This window comes from Neophocaena asiaeorientalis, unplaced genomic scaffold (genome assembly GCF_003031525.2).
Source record: "Neophocaena asiaeorientalis asiaeorientalis breed wild unplaced genomic scaffold, Neophocaena_asiaeorientalis_V1.1 scaffold177, whole genome shotgun sequence".
Classification (NCBI taxonomy): domain Eukaryota; kingdom Metazoa; phylum Chordata; class Mammalia; order Artiodactyla; family Phocoenidae; genus Neophocaena; species Neophocaena asiaeorientalis.
The window spans coordinates 2498206-2526148 of record NW_020172779.1 but is presented as its reverse complement, the minus strand read 5'-3'; the positions used below and the strand labels follow the sequence as shown (position 1 = coordinate 2526148).

Sequence of the window (27943 nt, the reverse complement as noted above, 5' to 3'; positions counted from 1 at the left end):
ACCCTTTTCCCCTCCCCAGGCCACCCAGCCCGCCCAACTCCCGGCGGAGAACAAGGTAAGATAGTCGGCCGACCCCTTCTTTTCCTCCGGCTCTCTTCCCCCCACCCGTTCCGTGCTGTCTTGCCGTCGGGGAGCCGGACTCCGGAGGAGGGGCGGGGGGGAGGGCGAGGGAGACGTCGGCACTGCCTGCGCCCCGGGTCGGGGCAGTGCTGCCACCCTCCGAGCTCCCGAACCGCTGCGCCGCCGCCCAGGCCCCTTGCCCAGGTGCCCACCCTCGGCCGGGACCCGCGCAGCCTGGGCCCGCATCATTGTCTATTGGGTAACAAATGGTTCAGGTCTATTCCAAGGCCAAAGAAGCAGTTACTCGGTCGGTCTCTCGGGGAGACGCGGCTCTGGGCACCGGAGGGCGAGGAGGAGGTTTGAACGAGCGCGCTCTGGGCACCGGGCCGCCTACTCTTCGGGTGAAAATGGCTGTCTGGGAAGACGCGGGAGACGGCGGCGGCGGCGGCGGGTTGGCCGCCCGCGACGCCAGCTCCGAGGGGTCGCAGCCGTCCGCCGAGCGTGGGTGCGGGGGAGGGAGACACGCGGGCCCTGCCATCGCGGCCACGGTGGGGCCGGAGGACGGGGCGGGCCCCTCGCCAGGGACCAGTGCTGCTCCCCCTTCCCCGTTTTTTTTGTTTTGTTTTTTTAATGGAAAATGGTTACGCTGGAGATATTAAATATTGGCTAGACCCATAGAAAACGCGATCAAGGGAAGTTGCCTCTGATTCTTAGGAAATTAGCATAATTGGTTTCCTCCCTGGCTTTCCTAGCGATTGAGGATATTGAGTGTTGTATTTGGTGCGGGGGGGGGGCGTTTCTGACAAATGCCTGGTGTCTCCTTCCTCGCTGAGAAAGGCTTTGAGAATGATCTGCTGTGATAGTGTGGGGTGACACTGTCGAGCTGTGCTGCTGCCAGACTTAGCGGCCTTCTTCAAATTTGAAAGAGGGAAACGCTGGAGTGTTTGGCCACCTTACGATTTGTTAGGCTTTCAGTGTTCAAAAACGCGCTTGAGTTTTTAAGGGTTTCTGGTAAAGGCTACTGTTCATCGGCTTCCCTTTGCAAGCGAAAATTAACATCTGCTCTCCATATATTGTTTAGAATGATCATTGAATTCTAGAAACAAATTCCCATTTTCTTCCAACGAATGTAAATGCCAGGGATCTGTGTGGTTGTGCGGAATGTTGAAGACAGGCTGGAGAAGCTTTCCTAAGTTGTAGAGTCATTAAATTACTTTGTTTCATGTTGGAAGCAACTAATCAATTACTTTTAAAAAGGCATTGATGAGGATGTATGCCATACCCAATGATTAAATTATTACCAGTTTGTAGATGAGGTGACAGCAGTGCATAACTCAGTGGACATAATACCTTTTTGTATACAAGTCAGAATTACATTGATAGAGCATAGCTTTTACCTTTCTTGTGTTTATAGAGGCAATGCATTAGTACAATCTAGGATTAACTTTTCTTAAGGATGAGCATTTTTTTCCTGGTGAGTTCCTATTTATTGGAACATAAAGATTCTCAGAAGTTTTATCTTTATGGTTTGGTACAAAGGGAAATTTCTAATATCAGAAATAAAGATTTTGTGGGTTTTGTTTAAATGTTGTGATGTCAGAATTGTTAGGCATGATCATGATAGCTGGTATGTGCTCTGTGGGAGATTTTTTTTCCAAAGTAACTATTTGTGTCTATAGTGGCATTGTGTTGGGTATGATGTTCTGTTTAATTCTCATAATACTGTTCGGGAAACATCCCCATTTTATAGATGAGAAGGCTAAGACTCAGATGTTAATTCACTTTTAACCCTTACAAAACAACTGTGGAGGGAGCTGAGTTTGAACCAAGAACTGTCTGATTGTAAAACTCTTCTTCAAAGAACATTAGTATCAAAAGGGAGGGGAGCTCTAGGGTGCAGGGTTGGAAATACCTTCTGTCCCTGAGACACTCCCCAAGCACCCCCAGAGAGATGGTTCCATTCTTATCTGAGTTCGATGTTGATGTTTTCTAAGGTTAGTTATCACTGAATTTCCACCTTCCAGTTTTTTATAGTTAGGGAAAGTGAACTACACAGATTAAGCAGCTTAACATGCTAGTTACTGGCAAAGCACTCCCAAAATAATTGTTTTTACTTTGAATAGATGACGTTTGTGTATGCCATAAGTTACACAAGAAAAAAAGTCCAACAGTACAGAAGGGTAGTCCTCACATTCTCACTGGACACAGGTTCCAAAGGTGACCGGTGTCATCAGTTTTGTTTGCACTCCATAGATATTTTTGGCTCATGCAAGTGCATGTTTGTATACATGTATAGAGAGAGCTCTCTTTTATCATTGTTTAAGAGTGCATGGGAATTCTATTGTATGATTGTATTAATTTGCTAAAAGTCACTTATTAAGGACTAGGTAGGTTATTTCTGATACTTTGCTATTAAAAGTCATGCTGGCAAGGCAACATAGTGTTTAGTTAACTAGACTTGTGGGCTCTGAAGTTCAAGTTCCACTCACATTAAATGCTGGTGACCTTTGCCACATTCCTCATCCTCTCCTTTTCTCCTTTTCCTGGTTTGTAAAATGGGCCAGTATTTATCTTCTAAGACTATCACGAAGAGGATGGACACATAAAATACTTAGAGCTTAGTAAGTTTTTTTTTTATTGTTATTATACATCCTCAAATATACTTTTGGTTTATTACTGGAAGTGCAGTTTCTTGCTGGAAAGTATGAGATGTTGCCACATTGCCCTTCAAAGAGGTCATACCAATTTATGCAGCCAGTATCCTGCCCTGCTTTTTAACAGATGAGTGAAATATTATAATGATTTAACATCATTGTAGAATCATGAGCTGTAATTTGACTTTGGTTTTTTAGAAACATCTTAAAGAAATCGCCATTTTTGCGTTCCTGAATATGTTCTAAATTATCATTCTGTCATTTCACATCAGATTTAAATTACTTTTTAGGATCAATGTTTAAAAGTTGTTTGCTGCTTTAGAAAAAAATTGAGCAATCATGAAATTGGTAAGCTGTGCTTTTTGACCAAATGCAGACTTTCTGCTAAGATCTTTTGTAAAGAATTAGCAAAATTTAGAATCTTTAAAACTTTCAACCAATCTTCTTTAAAGATTGGTTAAAGGTTTGGTATTACTAAGGGAAAAAAATGGTTTAAAAGGCAACAATGATTACACTTTATTATTTAGGTTCAAGCCAATAGTTGACCCACTGCTGTACATCAGGCTTCCTTTAGTTATTAAGGTGATTTCCTCTTGCTAATTGTTTCCCAGATTAATTTTAGCACCACTCTGCTTCAGTTACTCCCCATCCAATGCCAAGAAAGCATCCGTTTAGGAATCTCTGCCTGGGCATAGCTGGGATATTTTAGGCATGGTACTCTTGACTAGCAGCTGAAGTGCTGGCCATGAACTGCTGACACCTGTTGAGACGTGCCAGTGTCAATTTCTAAAATTTCCAGAATTTTTTACATGTATCAATTATGAGATCACTTGGTGTATTTCATTTCCTTGTTCATTAAACACTTATTTAGTAGTTGACACGCAGCAGGGAGTATTCTAGGAGCCAAATAGTAAGAGTTTTTTTTACTTATTTGGAACATGACTATATTCTATAGTGATACTTGGAGCTTATTGTGTATGACAGTGATTGTATTTCTGAGAACATAGAGCTATATTGGATTTCTACAAAATCCTGTAGATTATATTTATAATGCTGTAGAGGCAGCTTAATTTTTATGCTAACAAACTTTAAGGCTTGAAGTAGAAGCGCTGCAACATAGGAGGCTCTCTTTGATTATAGGAAGCAAATTTTGATCTGCTCAGTGGAATAGAAGGTGCACTTGAGGTGTTGTTATTTAATGCTTTTACCTTAGAGCATTTGATCCGAATTCTTCCTAGTTTAGTATTCCTTAGTTCTTTTCTTAACTCCACATTTGAGAGAAAAAGTTCACATCATTAGGCAGTTGATGAAGCCTATTTTATTTTTTTCTTCAGAGAAAATTTTCCTAGTGTGAATTAATGATCCCCTGGAAGCATCTGGTTCAGAGATTGAAAATTCCATTAAGTGATGGAAACTGGAGATGAGGCAAACCTGACTGAATTACTCTTGCACCACCCTCCCAAACTTTTTTTTTTTTTTGTGGTGCGTGGGCCTCTCCCGTTGCGGAGCACAGGCTCTGGACGTGCAGGCTCAGCGGCCATGGCTCACGGGCCCAGCCGCTCTGCGGCATGTGGGATCTTCCCGGACCGGGGCCCGAACCCGTGTCCCCTGCATCGGCAGGTGGACTCTCAACCACTGCACCACCAGGGAAGCCCCCTCCCAAACATTTTTGACAGGCATAAAATCTCTTGCCTGGGATACATTAACTAATATGTATGTATTTTCTGTACCTTATTGGAAAGAATGAGTATAGTTTTTAATTGAAAGTACAGTAAGCAAACTTCTTGTTTAAAATTTACAGTCCCTTTGTAAAAACATGAAAATTCAAGTTAACTTACTCTGGGTCTTTTTTCTTAAGCTAATTCAAAAGAAATTGTGCATTCCCAATAGCAGTGTATGAGAAATTGCAGCGTCTCTGTATCCCCACCAGCATTTGCTTCCTGTTGCCATTATGTTTTATTTTAGCTCCTATAAGAGGTGTGCAGTGATATCTTATTGGGTCTTAATTTGCATTTTCCTAATGACTAGTGATGCTGAACATCTTTCTTGTTTTTAATTTGCCATTGCTATATTCTCTTCCTTGAAATGTCCTTTTTTCTTTTTTTTGCCCATTTCTAGTTGGATTTTTTTTTTTTTCAACTCTTTTAGTTTTGAGAGTTCTTTATATATTCTGGATCCAGGTCCTTTTCAGATATGTGGTTTGCAAATATTTTTTCCCATCTTCTGTCTTGTCTTTGCATCCTCAGTGGGCTCCTTCATGTTAGGTTCTTTTCCTTTATAGGACATGTTTTTGGTACAATGTCTAAAAATTCTTACCAAGCTTTAGATATCAAAGGTGTTCCTTTGTGGTTTTCTCCTTAAAATTTTATAGTTTTACATTTAAGTCTGTGATTTATTTTGACTTAATTTTTATATAATGTGTGAGGTTTGGGTTGAGGTCTTTTTTTTTTTTGGCCTATGGGTGATGTCTGATCACTCAAGCGCCATTTGTCAAAGACTAAAAGACTACCTTCCTTCTTTGAATTGCTTCTGCATCTTTGTGAAAAATCAGTTGGACTTAATTGTGTGGATCTATTTCTGGGTTCTCTGCTCCATTGATCTGTGATTGATCTGTGTATCTTTCTCTTCACACAGTATTGACTGTTGTAGCTATATAATAAGTCTTAAAATTGGGTAGACTGATTCTTCCCACTTTATTTTTCTTTTTCAAAATACTTTTAGCTATTCTGGGTCTTTTGCCTTCCCTTATGAGTTTTAGAAAAATCTTGTCAGTAGCTATTAAAAAACCTCATTAGAGTTTTGATAGGAGCAGTGTTAAAAGTTTCTTTAAAAGCTAAAGGAACACTTATCATGCTGTCCAATAACACCACAGAACATTTGTCTTGGAAAAATGAAAAATTAACATTCACCAAGTCTGTGTACACTAATATTTACAGTAGCTTTATTTGAAATAGCCAAAAACTGGAAACAACCGAATGTCCTTCAATAGGTAAATGGCTAAGCAAATTGTGGTACTATAACCACCCCCATGGAATGCTGCTCAGCAATGAAAGGGAACATACTGTTAAGACATGCAACAAACACTTGGATGAATTTGTATCATGATGCTGAATCCAAGAAGCTGTTCCCAAAAGTCACATACTGTATGATTCCGTTTATATAACATTCTCAAAATGATAAAATTTGAGTAAAGAACAGAGCGGTGGTTGCCAGGACTTAGGAATGGTAGGGAGCAAGGGATAGGTGTGACATAAATTTTAAAGTTTTTAAATTTTAATTAGTTTTCATGTGTTTTGGGTGTGCTTGAGTTTCTTTCTGTAAAAGCATGACTTACCTTTTTTTAGTGTTACGGACATTTCAGAAAAAATTCAGTTGGCAAAATAGATTTTCTAAAGTTTTCTGTGGAAAAGGGAAAATACATGATATAAGGGAAGTTATCTTTTTACACCGTTCACATGCTCTCCAAGCTGGAGTTTTGCAGGCTGCCTTTTTTTTTCTTAGGTATTAATACATTAGGTTACTAAAAGGAAAATAAAAGAATAACATACTTGTGTTTCTACTAAGACTATTTCAGTCATGAGTTAAATTGTATACTGTATCATTGTCCTGAATTTAGTAATCAAGTGCTTTCCAGATTCCTGAGTTGAGAAAACTATACAATGCTTCATCTTTTTAACGCTCAGCTTTTGAAAACTGCTTACCTGTAAAATGGGGCCAACCCACTTACTTATCTGCTTGGTGAAATATGAAATGCTTGTCATGAGGTAGCAATTATGATATAATGCATTTAGCTAAGAATCTCAGTTTTTAATGGGGTTCTAAACATGGAAATTTCCTCATTGATTAATATCTGTGCCTGAGTGTTTTTCTTCTTGGACATTCTTTTCTTGTCATGAAGAATATATTTTCTGGCTTTTGGCCAGAAGCAGACTTATTTTTACAATTAGTAATCAGGATAGGAATGGAATTAACACTTGATGGAACTTCAAAAAGAAGAGTTTTCTGAAGACAGTTTTTACTTAAAGGAAAAAAACCAAACTAGCACTTTTAAGATGACAATAGGGCATGGAAGTGACCTGACTTGTCCCCTTTCCTTTCAGCTTAGCATTTGGGGGGATCTTTTCTTACCTTCTCAAAATTAAACAATAGATTGTTTTTTTATATGCATACTATACTTCACTCAAGCCTTTCATAGTTTTCATATTTAGAAGAATAGGAGACTTTTATTTTCAGGTTTCTTGTATGTCTTGATAAATAATTCAGTTCTCATGTGGTGTTGTTTGCATTAACTTTTTGTCCCCTTCAGGTTTCCTCCTGTTTCATAGTCAACCAGAACAATGTTCTACGCACATTTTGTCCTCAGTAAAAGAGGGCCTCTGGCCAAAATTTGGCTAGCGGCCCACTGGGATAAGAAGCTAACCAAAGCCCATGTGTTTGAGTGTAATTTAGAGAGCAGTGTGGAGAGTATCATCTCACCGAAGGTATGTTTGATGTTGATATTTTTATTCACTTTGTTGATTGTTCATTGATGTGTGAAATAGAATTCTATAAAAACAGCTTCTTAGGTAGGCACCGATGTATATTGGAGGTAAAGAAAATCCATAGCCAGAGTTTCAATTTGATACTCTTCTCTTTAAAAATTCTGTTGAGTACACAGATATCTTCATTTGCCTCTTTCAATGGCAGATAAGCATGGTCGGGCAGTACCCAAATATTTTATATTTAACTTTCTAGATGTTTTTTATACTAAATATGTGTATAGGTATTCCTGATTGAGGAATTTACAAAGTTTTCAAAATAAGGACCCACTAATTAGAAAATGTTGCAGGGGCCAGATCTAACTATTGATACTTTATCCACGTAGCAAATAGTATCCAGAACACTTGCTCCACCTCAGCCTCCCAGGCCTACTTGCTGTTTCTTGAAGATACCAGAACTTTTCCCCATCTAGAACTTTTGTACTTGGCCATCTTTCCCTAAATATTTAATTACTGTGTTCCCCTAGAATGGAAGCCTCATGAATGTCCTTACCTTATCTGCCTTGCTTACTACTCTGTTTCTAGAGGAGATTTTATTGATATCCTCTGAAACTTCTGAAGCAGTGGTTTCCACCCTTGTATTTCACAAATAGTATGACTTAATATGTGTTTTTTGTGTTGCCAAGGAAATACCATTCAAACAAACGTCACAATTATAGCTACTAACATCATGAGCATTTCATTGAGGAACAGACAGGATGACTTTAAAAATGTATGAAGGGCTAATCTCAAAATAAAGGTATAGTCCTTGAATATAATTTTTATATATTCACATACACACACATACCACATCTGTGTTTTAAAGGTCCTTTCCTGGGCTTTGTATTTATGCATATGCATACACACATACATGTACCAGTTTTCCTATTTTGAAAGCATTCCAGATTGCAGCTCCCTGGATCAGCCTTGGGAGCTCCTCTTAGAATTAACAGTTTGGACAATGCTGGTATAGTGTGTTAAATAAGAGTAGTTCTTTACTGCTGAAGGAGCAAGGGGATCCCAGGAATAAAGGTGGGATGTAGCAGAGACTTGTTCAGAAAAGTTTTCTGGGAAAATAAATGTTTCACAGGAGAGAAGTGAAAGTTTGTATTTGGAATTAGAGTAAATTATAAAAATTTCTATCTGTATATGGAAATTCAACTGGTTTTAGAGTTATAGTGTAGAATTTATTGGTGTTAAAGATGTTTCTATTATGTTATTTCTAAGACAATACTAATTAGAAGACTTTACAAACGGGAAAATAAGTGACCTGTAGTTGTACCACCTAGAGAAATCTTTAGTATTTTGCTATGTCTTCTAGACTTTTATGGGTGCATGTGTTATACATGTAATTTTTCTCCTTTTTTATGCATGTATAAAAAAACTGCACTGTAAGTTTTGTAACAGGACTGCATTCGGGAAAAGCTCTGTTCATAACTCTGCCATCATTTTTAATGGTTGCATTGTACATTGTCATAGTCTTTTACCCACAGAACTTAAATACACAAAAAAACCCAGAAACACAACTTGACCAAAATTGAAGTGAGGTCATTTGTGTTTTCATAAATTCACTGTAGAAATACTAATGTGTATGGTTATGGGGAGCTGCTGCAGACACTCTTGGGAATGTTGTAATAAACGGCATGTGCACTGCATTACCTTTATAATATTCAAAAAGCTCTGAATTCCAAAACACATTTGGCCCCTAGGACTTCATATAAAGGATTATGGACCTGAAATTTATCATTTTGATTGTGTATGATTTGTTTGACCAGCTTCTTTTGGGAGGGAGGGAAATAATCCATATTTTTTCCAAATTTTTTGAATTTAATTCCTCTGGTCTGTATAATGCAACCATTAAAAATTATGATAATGCCCTGAACAGAGCTTTTCCGGGCTGCAGGCTCATTACAAAACAATATAATACAGTTTTTTGTGTACACATGCACACAAAAAGAAAAATTGTGTTTATGCATATATAAAAGCCTAGAAGGCATATTAAAATATTACTAAAGGTTTCTCTAGGTGGTAGGATTACAAGTTTTTGTTTTCCTCTTTTTAAAAAACAGCCATTTAGTAACTGTTACTTGTAAAATCTTTTGTTCTCTGTCTTTCCTTAATGTTGATGTTTAGGAATATAATCATTGGAGCAGGTGATATACTTATTTTAAGATTTCTGATGTGCATTAACAATTGTTCTGTGGGGAAATTGCACCAGTGTGCACTGCTGGTCGAATTGTTTGAGAAGATGATATTTTCTTTTTATAGGTCTGCTTACTCAGTTAGGTGAATGGAGAAAGGAGAAATTGAACTCTTTTCTTGAAATTGATATGTGTGGCTAATCTTTAACATCCATAAGCAAGTATTGAGGGTGATTTGGCTTAAAAGGATAACAAACTTTTCCATAATATGTGCAGAGTACTTTGTACCCCATTAGGGACACTACAACTTTAAAAACCATCTCTAAGTGTGTTTTTATTTGATTGATTGATTTTGTTTTATTGTGATAGAATATATCACAATAGATATCTCCACAGGGTGAGCTGACCTGAAAATTTCTAATGTCTGCTTTTGTTGTGCAGTTCTTGTGGTGAAATGTTGGTTTAGTCGTTTAGAACAAGTGGCAGGCAAATTGCTCCTTGCAGCTGCATGCGTTCTCTCTCCCCCCTTACCCTCTCAGTCTCTGGTTGGAACAGCCCCTCTTAAATCCCTGCAGATCAGAGTTTTCCTTGGATGTATAGCCTGTGTTCTTGATTATACCTCCACTCTTAACATGAGCTAGTTCAACAGCAAAAATGCCACACCTCATTTTACCTATTCCGGGACTGAACTCTGAACCAAACTAATCCAGAAAGAAAGACTTAGCCCAAACACCACCTTTTTATTTAATGAGGTGACTACTTTATTATCTGCATTTTTAAGAAATTTACTTTGAGGTAACATTGATTTATAACATTATATAGGTTTTATATTTCTACTTCTGTATACCCCACAGTGTGCTCACCACCAAAAATTTAGTTTTCATCCATTACCATACAGTTGATCCCCTTTAGCCATTTTGCCTTTCCCCCATACCCTTCTCCTAAGGTAACCACTACTCTCTTCTCTGTATCTCCATGTTTTTGTTTAAACACCACCTTTTAAAAGTTGCTAATTCTGGACAAGATAATGGCATGCCAAGATTGGGGGTTTTTTCCCTCCTTTTTTCTTAGGTGAAGGTGCAGTCAGCAGTAATTTGAAATTTCCTAAGACTACACCATAAAGGGAGATTCTCATTTTCCATTATGAGCAGTATTTTAATTGGGTATTATTTTTCATATCAGGGATTCATCATCAGATAAGTCCTAGATTTAGTTATAAATTTATTATAGTTTCAGATACTTAAGAATTTATAACAGTAAATTTATAATTTATGCTGTTATGAGATGTGACCATAAATATAGAGCCTGAGTTATTGTAAATAGGATTCTAGACTGCTATAGAGAATACCCATATTAAATAAAACAACACATTGTATTTGTAAGTTATAAGTAACATAGTGTACTAAGCATAATTTAATTTAAACTTTAAGCAAATATTTAACAGCTTTCTTTGCTACTTAAAAATTTGATGTTTTTATGGTGTTATCTGGAAAACAATCTGGTAAAGTTGAGCTCATGTTTTCTTGTTCTTAAAAAAAAAAAATTCTTATTATAACCAGAGGAATTTTGAATCATTCTATTTAGATTGGGTATTTACTTCTCTCATTCTTTTCCAACTACTCTGTCTCATCCCACACACTGGATCCCCCTAAGCACTGATCAAGAGCTACCTTGATAAAATACAGGCTGAGGAATGTATTTTCTTGTGAAGAAAGATGGATACCATTATCCTTTATCAGTTAGTATGCTTTCCAGTCAGGTAATAAAAACTCAGTGAAAAGTGGCTTAAACAATAAGGAAATTAACAGTCTTATTTAACTAGAAGTTTAGAAATAGGAAGATCTAGGTTCAGCAGTTCAAAGATGTCATCCAAGGACTCACCTTTCTTAGTTTAGTGGCTTCTTGTCCTCATGCAGACGGCCTTGCAGTTACGGGGGTACTGCAGGCAGCTACAGGCCCCACCTACTCACAGTGCAGGAAGGGGAGAAGGAAGGGAGGGGTGTTCGTTGTTTTGTTTTGTTTTAATTGGGAAAATCTTTCTCAGAAATTCTCTGACCTACTTGACACTTCTCGTTGGCTGAACTGGGTTACATGCCCGCTCAAAAACAAGCACCAACAGAGAAGAATGAGACAGTCATCCTTCAAGACTGGGGACATTTCACTTCCCAAATAAAATCAGAGTTCAGTTAGCCAGCAAGGAGCAATGACTCTAGATTGGCAACCAAAAGTGCCACATACTTCTTAATGTGCTAATGACAGCAGTTCATGGATTGCCTTAATACTTGCTTCATAGCTACCTTCACATCTATATTCATTCATGAATTTCTGCCAGTCTTTTCTTTGGGTATACTCAGGAAATTTACAGGTAAAGGCAGTGAGAAATAAAATATACATGATTGTGAGGTAACTTCAGATGAATGGTTAAAAGTATGGAGAGATATAAATTGCCTATGAATTGCACAACATACAAGCTTTGAAGTAGTCTCTAAATCCAGAAAATTAACTTTATAAATTAGAGTAATGTTAATTCACAGGTGAAGATGGCACTCCGAACGTCAGGACATCTCTTACTGGGAGTAGTTCGAATCTATCACAGAAAAGCCAAATATCTCCTGGCAGACTGTAATGAAGCATTCATTAAGATAAAGATGGCTTTTCGGCCAGGTATTGTTGACTTTTTTGTTTTGTTTTTAACTTTGGAGTTGATCACGATCACGTTTAGTTTAAAAACTGCTAAGCAGATATGCTAGATGAGCGTAGTTTGTTTTAATTGCAGTACAGGGAACCCCTTAAAAACGGGGCAGAGCTTAGAGAGGCAGTGTTTCAAGGGAGAAAACCGATTTTATTTTTGTTCTACATATGGAATTATGACAGTTACACCTTTTTTGTTAATCCTTTGGAGTTGCCTTTTTCTTTTAACCCCTTTTTCAGCAATCATCAGAGGTTGAAGTGTGGAAAACTAATTGTTCTGTGATTTTTAAAAAGCTCAGGAAAGAAAATATTAGAATTTTAATTTTTTCCTGAATAATTTTAGTGTATTTTTTTTTTTTTTTTGCGGTACGCGGGCCTCTCACCGTTGTGGCCTCTCCCGTTGCGGAGCACAGGCTCCGGACACGCAGGCTCAGCGGCCATGGCTCACGGGCCCAGCCGCTCCGCGGCATGTGGGATCTTCCCAGACCGGGGCACGAACCTGTGTCCCCTGCATCGGCAGGCAGACTCAACCACTGCGCCACCAGGGAAGCCCTTAGTGTAGTCTTAAAATCAAATTTACTTTTAGCTTAAGTTGTTGAGACTTTATTAAATGTTCTCTATAGTTCTTCGTTGTTGTTTTGTTTTAGGTAATAGTTGATTCTAAATTGGACTCTAGCAACCAAACTTGCACCTGCATAATTACTACTGTATAATTTTTTAAAGCCTTGACAACATTTTATTCTGATTAAAATAATCCTAATGTGTAGGAGAGATGCCTTATACCGTAATTTCTACTGTTGTTATATTCTTATACTTCCATTTATTTTAATATATAAATAGTGAAATCTTTGAGATCTAAGATTTGGTTAAAAGTAAAATATTTAGGCGGGGGCCATGACACTTTAGGCAGAGGCCGATTTCTTATATGTGGCTACTAAGTGTATTTTGCTTAAATAACATGTTTTGTTTCTTTTTATCTTCTAAAGCAATGCATTTTTATTACAGACCACTTGAAAAATATAGGGGAAAATGTAAAGAAAATTGAAATAATTTAATCCCACTTTCCTAAAATAACCAGTTCCTCTTAACATTTGGGGTATTTTTTTGCAGTCATTCCTTTTCCTCATAAATTTCATGCTTATTTAGAAAACTGTTATTAATATGTATTTACTTGTTGATACGTCCTTTTAAAGACTTCTCAGTTTAATGCATAATTAGTGCTTTGACCTCTTGTAACACAAGTAATGTGGCTAATGATTATTAAAAAAACAAAAGTACTTGAGCTTCAATGGTACTTTGCAAATGTTATCAACCCTTCTGGAATATAACCTTAAGAAATTATACTGACTTTTTTTTTTTTAACATCTTGTGTTAGTTTCTGCTTTATAACAAAGTGAATTAGTTATACATATACATATGTCCCCATATCTCTTCCCTTTTGTGTCTCCCTCCCTCCCTATACTGACTTTACCTTCCTTGACCCCTTGATAATCTTTGGTGTAGCCACAGGTCTTCAAGCTTACCGTTTCTTTTCCAGGTGTTGTTGACCTGCCTGAGGAAAATCGAGAAGCTGCTTACAATGCTATTACTTTACCTGAAGAATTTCATGATTTTGATCAGCCATTGCCTGACTTAGAGTATGCATCTATCTCTGTCTCTTCTTTTTTTTTTTTTTTTTTGACTTGGGGTACAAAAAACATTATTGGCTTACAAATGCATAGTTTTCTTGGGATGTTTTGACATTGCGTTAACATGTAGCTAGAATGCATGTGCTTTCATTTAGGGTAGTATATAAATATGAAACATAACCTAGAAGTGTTTCTTCTGTAAGATCATGTAGAAGATGCCAGCTTTAACACAGCTAAGAGAATTCTGATTTGTTTAGGCCATTGTGTAAACTGAACGGCAGTCTAGCTGTTTGCTTTACATAATGATATCAGTAAAACTTGAACTGTTGCTTCATGATTTTTTTTCAGAGGTATATACTAAAGTCACCTACCAGTTTATCATCTTGGCCAAGCTATACTCAGCCACAATTTTTGTTCTTTTCTTTTTTTAATAAACATATGAGATAACTTTCTATAAAGAGCAAGAAAGGGTCATTGTCACACAACATTTAAGAAGAGAAAGTTGTACAGAGATGGCCATTACAGCAGAATACTGTGGTATGTTTCCCTCTTCTCAAGTCTTCAGAATTCAGCTATGATTACCATGACAGGGAAGTGACTGTCATTTTCCAAGTGACTGAGTAGCACAGTTATCCGAGAAAACCTCTACACCAATCCCCATTTATTTTTTGACAAATTTGTCTGCTCTTTTAAAAAATGATCTTTGACTTTTAATTTATAGGAGTAAATTTATGATTTATTTTGCATTAATTGTGTTAATTAGTGCTAGGCACTATTTGGTTGCTTTACTTTTTCCTCCCTTTCTTTATACTATTTTATTTTTAAAATATTTTTATGGTGGAATTTTTTAACATAGCTAAACAGTAGAGAGATTAGTAAATATTATGAACCCCAGTAAATATTATGAAGCTGATCGTCCAGCTTCTTTCATTATCAATATATTGCCAGTTTTATTTCATGTGTACCATTGGCCCTTAGACAGGTTTCACCTGGGAGGGTCTACTTATGTGCAGATTTTTTTTCACTAAATACATGCTACAGTACTACACAGACTGAGGTTGGTTGAATTAGTAGATGCAGAACCACAGTTACAGAGGGCTGTCTGTAAAGTTATATGTGGATTTTTGACTTCAGGGTCAAAATCCCTAAATCCCACGTTGCTCAAGGTCTCAGCTGTATTTCCCCAATTGACCTTCTAACAATGGATTATTTTAAAGCAAATAACAAATACTTTATTTCATCTGTAAATACCTTGGAATGTATCTCTTTAGAGGCAAGGAATTTTTAAAACAAAGCCATAACACTACCACAGGTTTTTTTAAATTACAATAATTCTTTAATATAATATACAATCAGCAGTGAAATGCCCCCAGTTGACGCTTAGGCTCCCCCCGCCCTGCTTTGTTTCAGCTACGGTCTATACAGAGTTTCCAGCCTGCATTTGGTTGATATGTCTCAGAAGTCTCTCGTAAGAACCTGTAACAGAGCTACATGTTTTTTGTGTGTTTGTCCTTGCCATTTATTTGCTGAACAAACCTGGTGATTTGTTTGGAAGTATTTACATTCTGAATTTGGTCGATGGTATTCCACATTTGTACTAAACAGTCTCAGAAAAGACAGTAACTTCAGTGTTCACATAGCCTGTAAGTTGCAGGGCCCTGATGAAAACCCATGCCTAAGTTTTTGCACTGTATACCATGTTGCCTTATGTAGTGATTTCAACATATTATATTTTGCTTGCTGGTCATTAACAGTTTTAAAATTTAAATACAAATTAACTTCCACATCATTTAGATTCTTGGATTGTATTTATTTAATATTAAATATTTAGGCTCCATAGGTTGTATGTATGGTTTTTTTTTCTTGCTTATATAAAGAATTGAGATGTGTGTTCCCTTATAAATACATTACAATGAGACTTGAGACTACATTGTATTTGAAATTCTCTTAAAGTGACATCGATGTGGCCCAGCAGTTCAGCCTGAACCAGAGTAGAGTGGAAGAAATAACCATGAGAGAAGAAGTTGGAAACATCAGTATTCTACAAGAAAATGATTTTGGTAATAGAGAAACAAATCATTAGCCACTGGCTATAATGTTAAAATTATGTTATGTAATATATTTAGGGTAACCTAAATTTGGATCTTATATTTGAATTTTCTCATTATGCACCAGAATCAGTTTATGAAATATGATAAAGATTTAAAGTTTAAACTAGATGTTTTAATATTCAAAGATAAATAAGACTTCAGTAAGCAAATGTGACATTATAATTAAAATAAATCATTAGCCATTTTCTTTTGATTCGGTGATGTTTCTAACTTTTTTTCAACTAATGACCAACTAAAATTTGTTTAGGTGACTTTGGAATGGATGATCGTGAAATAATGAGAGAAGGTAGCGCTTTCGAGGACGATGACATGTTAGTGAGCACTGGTGCTTCTAACCTCCTATTAGAGCCTGAACAGAGCACCAGCAATCTGAATGAGAAGATTAACCATTTAGAATATGAAGACCAATATAAGGATGACAATTTTGGAGAAGGAAATGATGGTGGTATATTAGGTAAGTCACAACAGGTGATTATTCTAACATAATTTCTTTATTTAGTTGCGGGGTTTTAGAGCAGTTGCTAATTCTTAGTCCTGAGCATCTCTCTAGGTATATATGTGTGACTTGTCACCAGTTGGTTCAGTAAAAGTTTTCTGTAAACCTGTAGCCTAAAAATGTTTTAACAATACCTAATTTTGTTTAAAACTGCTTGTCTTGGAGTTTTAAGTTTTACTAATTCTTCGAAGTGCTCTGTTTGTGTTTAAGTAAATATATGTTTTAAAATTAAGAGATTTTTTTTTCATATGTTATGTGTTTTATACTTTTGTATACTACCTTGAAGAGAACAGATGCATATTGAATACAGATTTAAATTTTTAAATTTAATCCATTTTAACATTTTTCCAGTGATTGGCTATTGTTCTTTTAGCATTTCTTTTTCAAATTGTAACTAAATTACATTCCCTATTTCAGATGACAAACTTATTAGCAATAATGACGGCGGTATCTTTGACGACCCCCCTGCCCTGTCTGAGGCGGGGGTGATGTTGCCAGAACAGCCTGCGCACGATGATATGGATGAGGATGATAATGTGTCAAGTAAGCGTTTCGTGTTCCGTGATCCTGGGCATGATGGATGGCATCCAAAAAGATATTTACTGTAGAAGACCAAAAAGTAAAAGTTTCAGCTTTTAATAAGCTGTAAATCTCCTTAAAAACAGTGCTTAGATTGAGTCTCTTTAACCCTGTGTTCCACCCCCTTTTTTGGGCAATAGGTCAACTGGAGAGACCTCCTTATAACTAGAAAAGTGTTTTTTCTTTGGAACCCATGGGTTTCTTTCAGTTACTCAAAGGGATTTTTTTCCCCCTCATTTGCTGGATATATATTATTAAATAGCCAAGCCTTTTGTGACCAAATTTCTGCTTTTATAGTGGGTGGGCCTGATAGTCCTGATTCAGTGGATCCTGTCGAACCGATGCCAACTATGACCGATCAAACAACACTTGTTCCAAATGAGGAAGAAGCGTTTGCCTTGGAACCTATTGATATCACTGGTGAGCAAACAAACTTTTTGACTTAGAACTTTTTCTAGTTCTGGCTCATGTCCACTAATCTGCTGTTCATTTTAAATATAACTAAACTTCTTTTCTCCTTTGTTAGTCATCTATAATGGAAACTTTAATTCACTTATAATTCGAATATCTTACAGAGTATCTTTACAAGTTGCTGTGAAATAAAAGTATGGAACAAGCTTTCTGCTAATAAATATCTTAGTCTTTGGGGGTTACAAAAATGCCAACAGGTCACAAGTGTAACAGCACTGCAAGGCATTTTTCAGTAAAGTACAAGATTGACTAATCAGTTATCTTCCAAAATTCTAGATTCTGTGTATGGTTTGGGCTACAATCTGGGAAAATCTAAAAATACTTTTAACTGGAAATATCAAAGGTTCTAAAATCAGTATTTTTCTTATACTGCTTATTAAGAAGCACAGCAGAGCATATTTAATTGGGGGGTGCTGCTTCTGAGTAAAAGAGGCAGTATGTAATTTGGATGTGAAACTTTAAAATTTCTAGATGGTGTGTGGATACAATGGGGTAGAATACTTTAAGTCATTTACAGTATAATTCAAGTTACTGTTATTACTTCTAAGTAAAACAAGATTAACTTTTTGGGTTTCCTACTTAGAATCTGATCACCAAAAATTCTGATTTGGGCTTCTGGTTTAAAAAGAGTACTTACTGTGTAGCTATATTTAGGAACTAAAAATATAAAAATGAACAAGTCTTTATCCTCGTGGAACTTAAATAATAGGGGAACATGGGTAATTAAGTAAATTATATACTATATTATTGACAGATATTACAGAGATCTATAAACAAGGTAAGAGGGACATATACTGCAGTGTTTAAAATAGGATAATTGAGCTTAGCCAGCTGTTACAAAAACTTGAACTTTTTAATTTCAAGGAAGGGAACTCAGTAGCTGGAGGACAGGGCCTGGACAGAGGCTGTCACTGTATAACATCTTTTTGAATCTTGAATTTTGAACCACATGAGTATTTTAAAAACCTATGGGGTATATAACATGTATGACAATGAAATCTTGAGGAATTTATTTAATACCATGAGCTTTTCTGTATCTTAAGAAATTGAGATAATGTTACCTCTTTGTAAGAGTTTAGTAAGGATTAGAAATGAGGATACAAAGAGTGTACAGGATGGAGTTCTGGGTTCATCTGACTGGGTTTGGGCTTGTTTCACTTTATCAAGCTGCTTGTGCAGCTGCCATATATGAATTGTAACTTTTCCAATAAAAATCATAGTAGTTGCAACCTTTTATGGAGTCCTCAATCTATGTCAGACATCATACTAAATATTTTACAATCCCCTATAAGTGGTTGGCCATATTTCAAATGAGAAAATGAAGAGGTTAGCAAAATGAAGTTAACTTTTCTTAATGGTCACTCACTTAATAAGTGGCAGAACCTAGGACTCGAGCCCAACTCTGAACCAAGTGTGATGTGTTTACAATATAAAGCTACATGGGCAAAAATGAATTGGCTCTTGCCATTATTTTGCTCATTTTGTGCTAAAAGTCAGCATTCATTCATTCAGCAAATTTTTATTGAATACCTATTGTACGCTAGCCTCTATATGGTACTTGGGAAACATCACTTAAAACAGATTCTACTCTCACGAAAGCTTAACTTCTCTTCAAGGTGTTTAGAAAAGCAGGAATATAATGAGACCAAATCTGGTAGTTGTATGTTTCATGCTGGCCTCAGAAAAAATGACCTTATTTTCTTATATCATGCCAGTCAAAGAAACAAAAGCCAAGAGGAAGAGGAAGCTAATTGTTGACAGTGTCAAAGAGTTGGATAGCAAGACGATTAGAGCCCAGCTTAGTGATTACTCCGATATTGTTACTACTTTGGATCTGGCGCCACCCACCAAGAAATTGATGATGTGGAAAGAGACCGGGGGAGTGGAAAAACTTTTCTCTTTACCTGCTCAGCCTTTGTGGAATAACAGACTACTGAAGGTAATATAGTTTGCAGAATTTTAAATTTCATATAGATTTTGATCATTTTTTAAAAGAAACTTTTGTTTGAATCATTTTTGATCAGGTATTGCTCAGTGATATAGCACCTTCTCTTTTTTTTCCTCCCTTAAACAACAGTATACTGAACATAAACCTGATCTGAAAGATCATGATAAGTGACACCTGCATTTCTAAAAGATGTAGAGTTAATCTTCACTGTTCTAAAAAGCCACTGATGTTTTTAATGACAGTTCTCTCAACTTTCTATGATACGTTACCACTTCTGTTGCCTTAGTGTGTACTGTGGTTCCAGTCTGCAATCTAGATGTTGCTTTCTGGCTAAAACAAGGGGTCGTTCTACTTTTCCCACAGTACAGAAATCTGGCTTTATGAGAGTTTTTTTTCACTTACAGGCCCTTTCTGCTCACTTCAGGTTCCAGACTATTCTAAAGCAAAGTTCTGAGGCATCATAGAACCAACTGATTTTTACTATAAAGTGTTTAAAGCAGCAAGGCTTTGGTAAAACTGCTGTATATTGGAAGCACAATCGTAGAATCATTTGGAAGAAGGTTTTGAAGTGGGGTTTTTTTTTTTTTTTTGACTCAGTGGTCTCAATGTTAGGAATTTTTCTTAAGGAGTAATTCAAAATATGGAAAAAGCCACTTCTATAAAGATGTTCATTAATTATTATTTACAGTTAAACGAAACTTAAAATATTGAAGAATCATTCAAGTGTGGCATATATATTTACTTCCACTCAGTGGAATGTTCAATCATTAAAAATACTAGAAATGACAGTTAATGAAATTACTGTACAATATTAAGTGAAAAAGGCACTATGCAAAGCTGTTGGGTATGATTTCTGTTAGATTGTTTTAAGTGTATGAATATGAAAATAAACTGCAGGTAAATAAATTTAGAACTTTAGGGTTATCTCCAAGTTACGAGACAGACAATGGTTAAAAATTTCATTCTCAACTTTTCTAAAATTGCAAGTGAAAATTTTTACAGAGGATTTCAAATTATAAAGTAGAATGAAGCATGAATATAGCATTAAGTAGAAATCATGCTAAATTATATATACAGATGATAGTTAAAACATACTTATGGAAAATAGTAATGCCAGTGGTAGGTTTTCGGTTCGTGTGATTTATAGTAGAGATTTTATAATTGATATTTATTTCTTTATTTAATAGCTGTTTACACGCTGTCTTACACCACTAGTACCAGAAGATCTTAGAAAAAGGAGGAAAGGAGGAGAGGCTGATAATTTGGATGAATTCCTCAAAGAATTCGAAAATCCGGAGGTTCCCAGAGAGGACCAGCAGCCTCAGCAGCAGCAGCGTGACGTCATCGGTCTGTTCCACTGGGATAGTTCCCGGATACAATCGCAGTGAACATTGGCTTAGAATTTACCTATATATTGCCAAAGTAAAAGAAATCAGGAACAAAGACGTATTCTCAAATTTTTGGACAGGGAAATACATGCCTTATATTCCTTTGTTAGCTGGGAAGTTTTCTGTTTTCAGAAAGGTCTAGGACTTGGCCGAGTGATAGTCTGCTAAAGGATTGTCCTGCCTTGGACTGGAGGTGGGACGTGTCCTTCTCAAAACCTCTTCCCACCTTTAAATGTATTATAAATTTAGTAACCTTTGTGGAGGTAAAATTTTATTCAGCCTTCTTCGTTAGGGAAACTCTTAGCATATTAGTATTAAATGGTTCTAGAATGTTGAGGACTGTATGACCGTTGTCCCCTCTTCATATGATCGATTGCAGATGAGCCCATTTTGGAAGAGCCAAGCCGCCTCCAGGAGTCAATGGAGACCAGCAGAACAAACCTGGATGAGTCAGCCATGCCTCCACCACCACCTCAGGGAGTTAAGCGAAAAGTGGGACAGATGGACCCAGAACCCATGATCCCTGTAAGCACAGCTCTCCAAGATGTTTGGGGTGTGGGTGTGCGGGCAATGTTTTAGATCCCTAGTAATAGCAAGTGTTATTTAAGGAGACCTTTTGAAGTGTCTTGGTTTGGGCAGAAAATAGTAAGGAATGGGTCCAGAAAGAATGACAGCTGAGGATCAAAACACAATGTCCTGTAAGTGGGAGGTGTTCTTAGGAGTTTTTGGTTTTTCTGACTCGGCTTCACAGTGGACAGTGGACTAAAGTGAGCATCCTTGGCTAATGTGGAATCCTTGACTCGGAACTTGGTTCTGGTTTTTATTTTACTTCTCAAACATTAGCCCATGGTGAATCTGACAGTCTAGATAGACTAAGTAAAGCAGCATATGGAACCTGTTAAGTACGCTGTGAGTAAAATGAAACAAACTTCCTGCTAATAATAACTTCGTCAGCAAGATGGAACATTTTTTCTCTGCTTTTATTGATATAATTGACATATATAATGATTTGATAGATGTATATATTGTGAAATGATTACCATGGTAAGTTCAGTTAACATCCATCACCTCACAGAATTAGATTTTCTTGTCACGAGAACTTTTAAGAGCTACTCTTAGCACCTTTCAAGTACATAGTATATAGTTGAACCTCCTTATCCATGGATGTACACTGAGGGCTGTCTGCAGTACGAGACTTGAGCATCTGTAAACTTTAGTATTCACAGGGGATCCTGAAACCAGTCCCCTGTAGATACTGAGGGACAGCTGTATTGTTAATTGTAATCAGCATACTGTGTATTAGATCCCCAAAACTGACTGTGACCAACTTCTACTCGTTTCCCCCACCCCCTAGTAACCACCATTCTACTCGCTGCTTCTGTGAGTGTGAGCTTTTTAAGATACTTAAGATTCCACATGTAAGTGATATATCTATCATGCAGGATTGAGCTTTCTCTGATTTAGCATAATGCCTTCAGGGTCCATCTGTTGTCACAAAAGGCAGAATTTCCTTCTTACGGTGAATGATAGTTCGTTGTGCACGTATATTTTCTTTATCCATTTATGTGTTGATGGATACTTAGGTTGTTTCCATAGCTTAGCTATTATAAATAATGCTGCGGTGAACATGGAAGTGCAGAGATATCTTTTTCAGATAGCAATTTTATTTCCTTTGGATAACTAGTGGCTGCACCAATATACATTCCCACCAACAGTGCAAGAGGTTCCCCTTTTCTCATCCTTGCCAACACTTGTTATCTCTTGTTTTTTGGGTGATGCTTCATTGTGGTTCTTATTTACGTGCCCCTGATTAGAGATGTTGAGCACCTTTTCATGTACCTGTTGGCCATCAGTATTGCTGTCTTTGGGAAAATGTCTGTTCAGATCCTCTGCCCATTTTAATCAGTTTGTTTTGCTCTTAAATTGTATTGCATTCTTTATATACTTTGGATATTAATCTCTTACGATTTGCAGATATGATGAAGTCCTACTTGTTTATTTTTGCCTTTGGTGTCAAATCCAAAAAGTCGTCAGGACCAATGAGCTTATCACCAGTGTTTTCTTCTATTTTAGTCTTTTGTATGTGTCTGTCCAGTTTTCCCAACACCATTTATTGATTGTCCTTTCCTCATTGGATGCTGCTTTGTGCTATATGCATAGGTTTATTCCTGGACTCTCTATTCTCTTCCGGGTTCTGGTTATTCTTTATAAATACTCCTGTATGTCTTTAATGCTAAGCAGTTTTAGGCTCTCTTACGTACTCCTCCAGTTGCTGAAAAAAGGTAAAGCAACGTCCTGCTACTTCATTCAGACTGGCTACCGTTAAGTTCACTTCGTGTTCCTGTCCTGAGGATAAAGGAAGGAGGTGGTCTGGTTTAAGGCTTCCCAAGCTTAGGTCTATAGAATAAATTAACTCTGGGCAAAGGGAGGCTTTTCGGTACCTTAGGCTCTTGGTTCAGCCTCCATCATCAAGACATTGGCAAAAGAATATTCTTTGCCAATTTTAACAACTAGTTCTCTATGCCCTCTGATGGTAAGGAGTTGTAAAAAAAAAAAAAAAAGCGTTTCTGAGTTCAGGAACGGGAACAAGTAATTAGTGGGTTACTCTAGTACCACTCTCCGGGTAGTTATTCCCTTGTCACTCTTTTAATGTTCTCATGTGTTACTATTAAGTCCGAGAAGAAAGAAATTCAAGAAATGGACCCAGAAAAATAGTCTCCTCATTCCTGATATCTGCTGCTGGAAGAGCACAAAGGCTCTTATTTCGAGCTCAGGCTGAGTTGCAGTAGCCCTTATACAGCAATGGTCGACAGTACCAGGCTAATTAACGATCGAGCCTTTTTGCGTTGCCCTGGAGTCAGTGGGTTCTGTTTAGTCCTAAAATGCTAATACAGAAAGTGTTGAGGGTTTTTTCTTGTTTGCAAATTCCTAACATAGAATTAAACAAAACACTTTTGTTCTAAGATAATGAATGGATTAATTTCCTTTGTAAAGTACTTTAATGTTGTGGCTTTACAGTAAAAGAACAAGATGTGTAATCAGGTTTTGATTATGAGGAAGTGTGAAGATAAAGTATTTCTTTCCATTTTGAAAACTGCAGCAACTACATGCATGTTTGCATAGTTAAGAGAAGCTACCCTGAAAATGTGCATCTGAAATTGCCTTATCTTTATTGCTTTAAGCCTCAGCAGGTAGAGCAGATGGAAATACCTCCTGTAGAGCTGCCCCCAGAAGAGCCTCCAAATATTTGTCAATTAATTCCAGAGTTAGAACTTTTACCAGAAAAAGAAAAGGAGAAAGAGAAGGAGAAAGAAGATGATGAAGAGGAGGAGGTAAGGAAACGTTGTAAAAAAAAGATCTGATGAATCAATTCCCATTCTAGGTTTAGCGAAAATCTTCAACCAGCTCTTACTATTTTTCACCTTGGAGCTGAGTTCATTGTGGTGGAGCATCAGAGTGATGAAAATTTTTTGAATATAAGCAGAACTTAGTGATCTAGACCATCATTAAGAACTTCAGATGCTGTGCTGTGTTCTCTCTCATTTGGTCCCTTGGGGGCTTTTCAAGGACATGGGACTTGCCCTTTCACTGATTTCTTGACTTCTGAATTGTTTGTAAGCTGCTTTTGTTATTGTGTGGTCAGCTATTAGCATCTGCCTCTAATCTATTTGTGTGGATTTTGCTTTTTCATTAGACTGGAGTGGTTTGTCCTGGGGCATGCTTTGGCTGTTCAAGTTTTTTCTTTCCCTCTTTTCCTGGATCTTTAAGGTTGTATTTTAGAATGTGTATTCCTCTAATTTTCATTACCCTCTGGTCGTGTTTATAATTTATGCCAGCATAGACTTCATAACCATTTAGTGCTTAACACAAGCCTTACACTGTTTTAAAGTCAGAATGTAGCCCCAAAGCTCTTCCAGCCTGTGTGCTAGAGTATCTCAGCCTTAGTGTTCAATCAGCATTTAAAATTATACTTTCTAATATATGTAATATATGTTAAGCTGTTATTAACTCCTGGTTCTTTGGATGTAGTGATAGTTGCAGCATAGCCTGGAAGCATCTCAGCTGTTGCCCCATGCCAACTTAAGACAGTCTTGTAGGTGGGAGGTGACTGGCAGCCACGCCACTCCAGTTAAATATATATTATAAATTATAGCCCATTGCTTTTAAAACACTGTATGGAACAGTATTACTTACTCATCTTTGCTAGTCTGCAGGCTCTTTGGTAGTGGTCCATAGTGAGATTAGGAATTTTCTGGAATACCATCGTCCAGAAAGAAAATTATGCTACAAAAAAAAATACATAAATATACATTCAGTTAAAATAAACAGTATGCTTAGTGACATAGTCGGTTTATTTCCTTGCTTAAGTTTCTTACCTTAGCAAGGGCCGGAAATGCATAGCTCGCCAACCAGCGATAGTCCATGGACCAGACCGTGTAGATCACACACTTATAGACCAGTACAGAGTCATATATTCAGCTAACTGCTTGCAGGTACAGAGGATTTCCTTTTGTAATTTAAGAAGGATGTTGAACTAGATGCTAAGTGATTTTTCCATTAGTCAAAATGCACACGATTTAGAGCTTTCAGGAGATACGGAAATGCTTCATTTTGTAGCAGTTTTGTCAGTTTTTGTGTGGGGGTCATTTTCACTCAGGATGAAGATGCCTCAGGGGGTGATCAGGATCAAGAGGAAAGAAGATGGAACAAGAGGACTCAGCAGATGCTTCATGGTCTTCAGGTAAAGTCTTAGAGAAAAAATTTCATCAAAGGCTTTTGGCAGTGTTTCCTTAAAAAAAAAAAAAAAAAAAAATTACATGCTATAACCAGAAAACCTTTTGTGAAACTTTTTGCAAAACCACACCACACACCTTAAACTATTTTAATACATAAGCTGTTGGGCTAAGAGTAAGCCTGGAAAGCATCCAGGTGAACACTTTCCCGTCGTTACCCTGCAAAGCAGAGCTCCTGTGTACATTTTACTTTTGGTTGAGCAAATTTATAAACTATTTTTAATACATACGCTGTTGGGCTAAGAATAAGCCTGGAAAGCATCCAGGTGAACACTTTCCCGTGGTTACCCTGCAAAGCAGAGCTCCTTTGTGTGTGTACATTTTCTTACTTTTGGTTGAGCAAATTTAATGGGTTGAATCACTAAATTTGTCAAATCATTGTACAGTGTCATTTATCCTTGGGCCTTAATGTGTCAGATACAGAGGAGGTATCTTGAGTGTCTGTGAAATACCAGGCAAGGTGCTCAGGTCTCCTAAAATAAATTCAAAGGATAGTTGACAGTTTTCAGAACTGTAAGTGCTAGATTTTACTGTTATCAATTAGATGAAATTGATAGATGAACTGATTAGATTTTATTAGTTAGAAAAAATGAATCATCTATATTAGGTTGCCCCAACAAATGTTAACTTTGTCCCCTTGCCTTTTTTAATGTGAGAAACACCCTGGTACTGTTCAAAAATCTACTCCTAGCCCCCAACAGAATATACAATACACTTTTTTCAGTATCCGAAAGTAGTATCCTTCTAAAATTACTACTTCATTGTGTAGATTATTTTCATTTAATTCTTCCTTTTATTTCAGCGAGCTCTCGCTAAAACTGGAGCTGAGTCTATCAGCTTGCTTGAGTTGTGTCGAAACACGAACAGAAAGCAAGCTGCAGCAAAGTTCTACAGCTTCCTGGTTCTTAAAAAGCAGCAAGCTATTGAGCTGACACAGGAAGAACCGTACAGTGATATCATTGCAACACCTGGACCAAGGTTCCACATTATTTGAGCAGCTAGACGCATTATAGCTAGTGTTCATTTCACTAGTGTGTACAAATTGCCCCCATGTGTAGGGCACACAGAACCCTTCAAGAAAATTTAGATTTTTGTGTGTACAAAGTCCCTGCCTCTTTCTTCATGTCTTCTGGTATTTTAAATTTATCAATTTCATCTTTAAGGGAAACTGCTTGTATGGTGTTTGTGTTCTGATGGAGAAAACAAGTACCCCAAGTTTATTTTAACAGTCCAGAACAGATTTGTGCAATATTGGCGCATATAATACTGTTGAGTAGCAGTGGAAAGTCAGGGAAAGGAGAACTTTTCAGGAGAAAATGCCTGACAAGTTAATCTATAGTGTGAATCGTCTTTTCCCACCGGCACCGGGCAGTCTTCTTCGTTAACCATTGTGCTTTAGGGATGGTGCCCAAAGCAGAGATTGTCCTCTTAAGTTTTAAAGTATAATTCCACACTTGATCATGGGGTTGTGTGAAATTGTACTGTAACTAATCCCTTTCAGCTACAAAAAAATAGGACTTGGTTTAAAGTGCCCTATTTTTTGTAAATCATTCCATTTGAAACTTTTTAATGAATCTTACTATCCTGAAATCTATTGTTTTAGTGAGGCTCTAAAATGAGCAGAAATAGACTTTTTAGAGTAGAATGAATATAAAAAGCATTTATAACTTTCCAGGAGCTATAAATCAAAGTTTTAAAAAGATGTTTGGATATATTTGAGTATTCAGATCATGAAAATAGAAATTGCTATGCCAACTGAAAGGACAGACTGATGGGAAATCGTACAACTGGTTGACTTAACCTTTAAGCAGACAGTGCTGTAAAAACTAATGGCTTCTCTGATATTTATTATGTTTTAGTACTGATCATTTTTGCCAGTGCTTGCACACTCCTAATAGCTTTGCAACAGAAATCCAGTATCTGGTTTCCTATAATTTAAGTGAAGAAAAACACATCCAAATAAAGGCTTTAATATTAACAGATCAGATAGCACCAGGAATTATGTGACTGTTACGATTATCAATACATGTCTTAACATTTTAGGGCAAAATTACACACTGAAAAGTTCTAGCTTTTAAGTGTTGGCACTTTTGTGGAAAACAAAAATCACTCAGACTTCAGTGTATACCCAATAATTTTAAATTATGTGAGATGTTTGAAATTTGTGAACTCGTAATTACTGTTTTGATGATTCAGTTTCTTGAGAATGGTAATTGTATAAAATTGCTGTTGCCGCTTTATTTTCAATATGATGTGCCTGTAAACCATGGTTTTTTCTCCCTTTGTATAAAGACATTGTAGATAATTGAATGTTTGATTATAGAAAGATCATTAGTTTCTTGTTACACATTTTGTTAGTCTGGTTTTTGTTGCTTATCAGGTTTAATATTGTTCTTGAAAATAGTTGATGCTATGTTATGTATAACTTTTCTAATAAAAGTTGTGTTATAAGCTGTAAATTTTGAG

At 36.8% G+C, this 27943-nt stretch overlaps 1 protein-coding gene across 2 annotated transcripts; it reads left to right on the top strand.

Moving 5' to 3' along the window:
* On the top strand, positions 1-27936 carry RAD21 (RAD21 cohesin complex component). 2 transcript variants are annotated; one of them, XM_024741056.1, is made up of 14 exons: positions 1-55; positions 7021-7195; positions 11907-12036; positions 13601-13700; positions 15645-15751; positions 16050-16256; positions 16716-16841; positions 17175-17297; positions 19064-19287; positions 20484-20643; positions 21064-21209; positions 23867-24016; positions 25342-25425; positions 26280-27936. In XM_024741056.1, the coding sequence occupies exons 2-14, from the start codon at positions 7052-7054 to the stop codon at positions 26469-26471; spliced, it is 1893 nt and encodes a 630-aa protein (XP_024596824.1). In that variant the 5' UTR covers positions 1-55; positions 7021-7051; the 3' UTR covers positions 26472-27936. The 2 variants fall into 2 exon arrangements, with proteins under 2 accessions (XP_024596824.1, XP_024596825.1); XM_024741057.1 differs by lacking the exon at positions 23867-24016.
* The last annotated feature ends 7 nt before the right edge of the window (positions 27937-27943 follow it).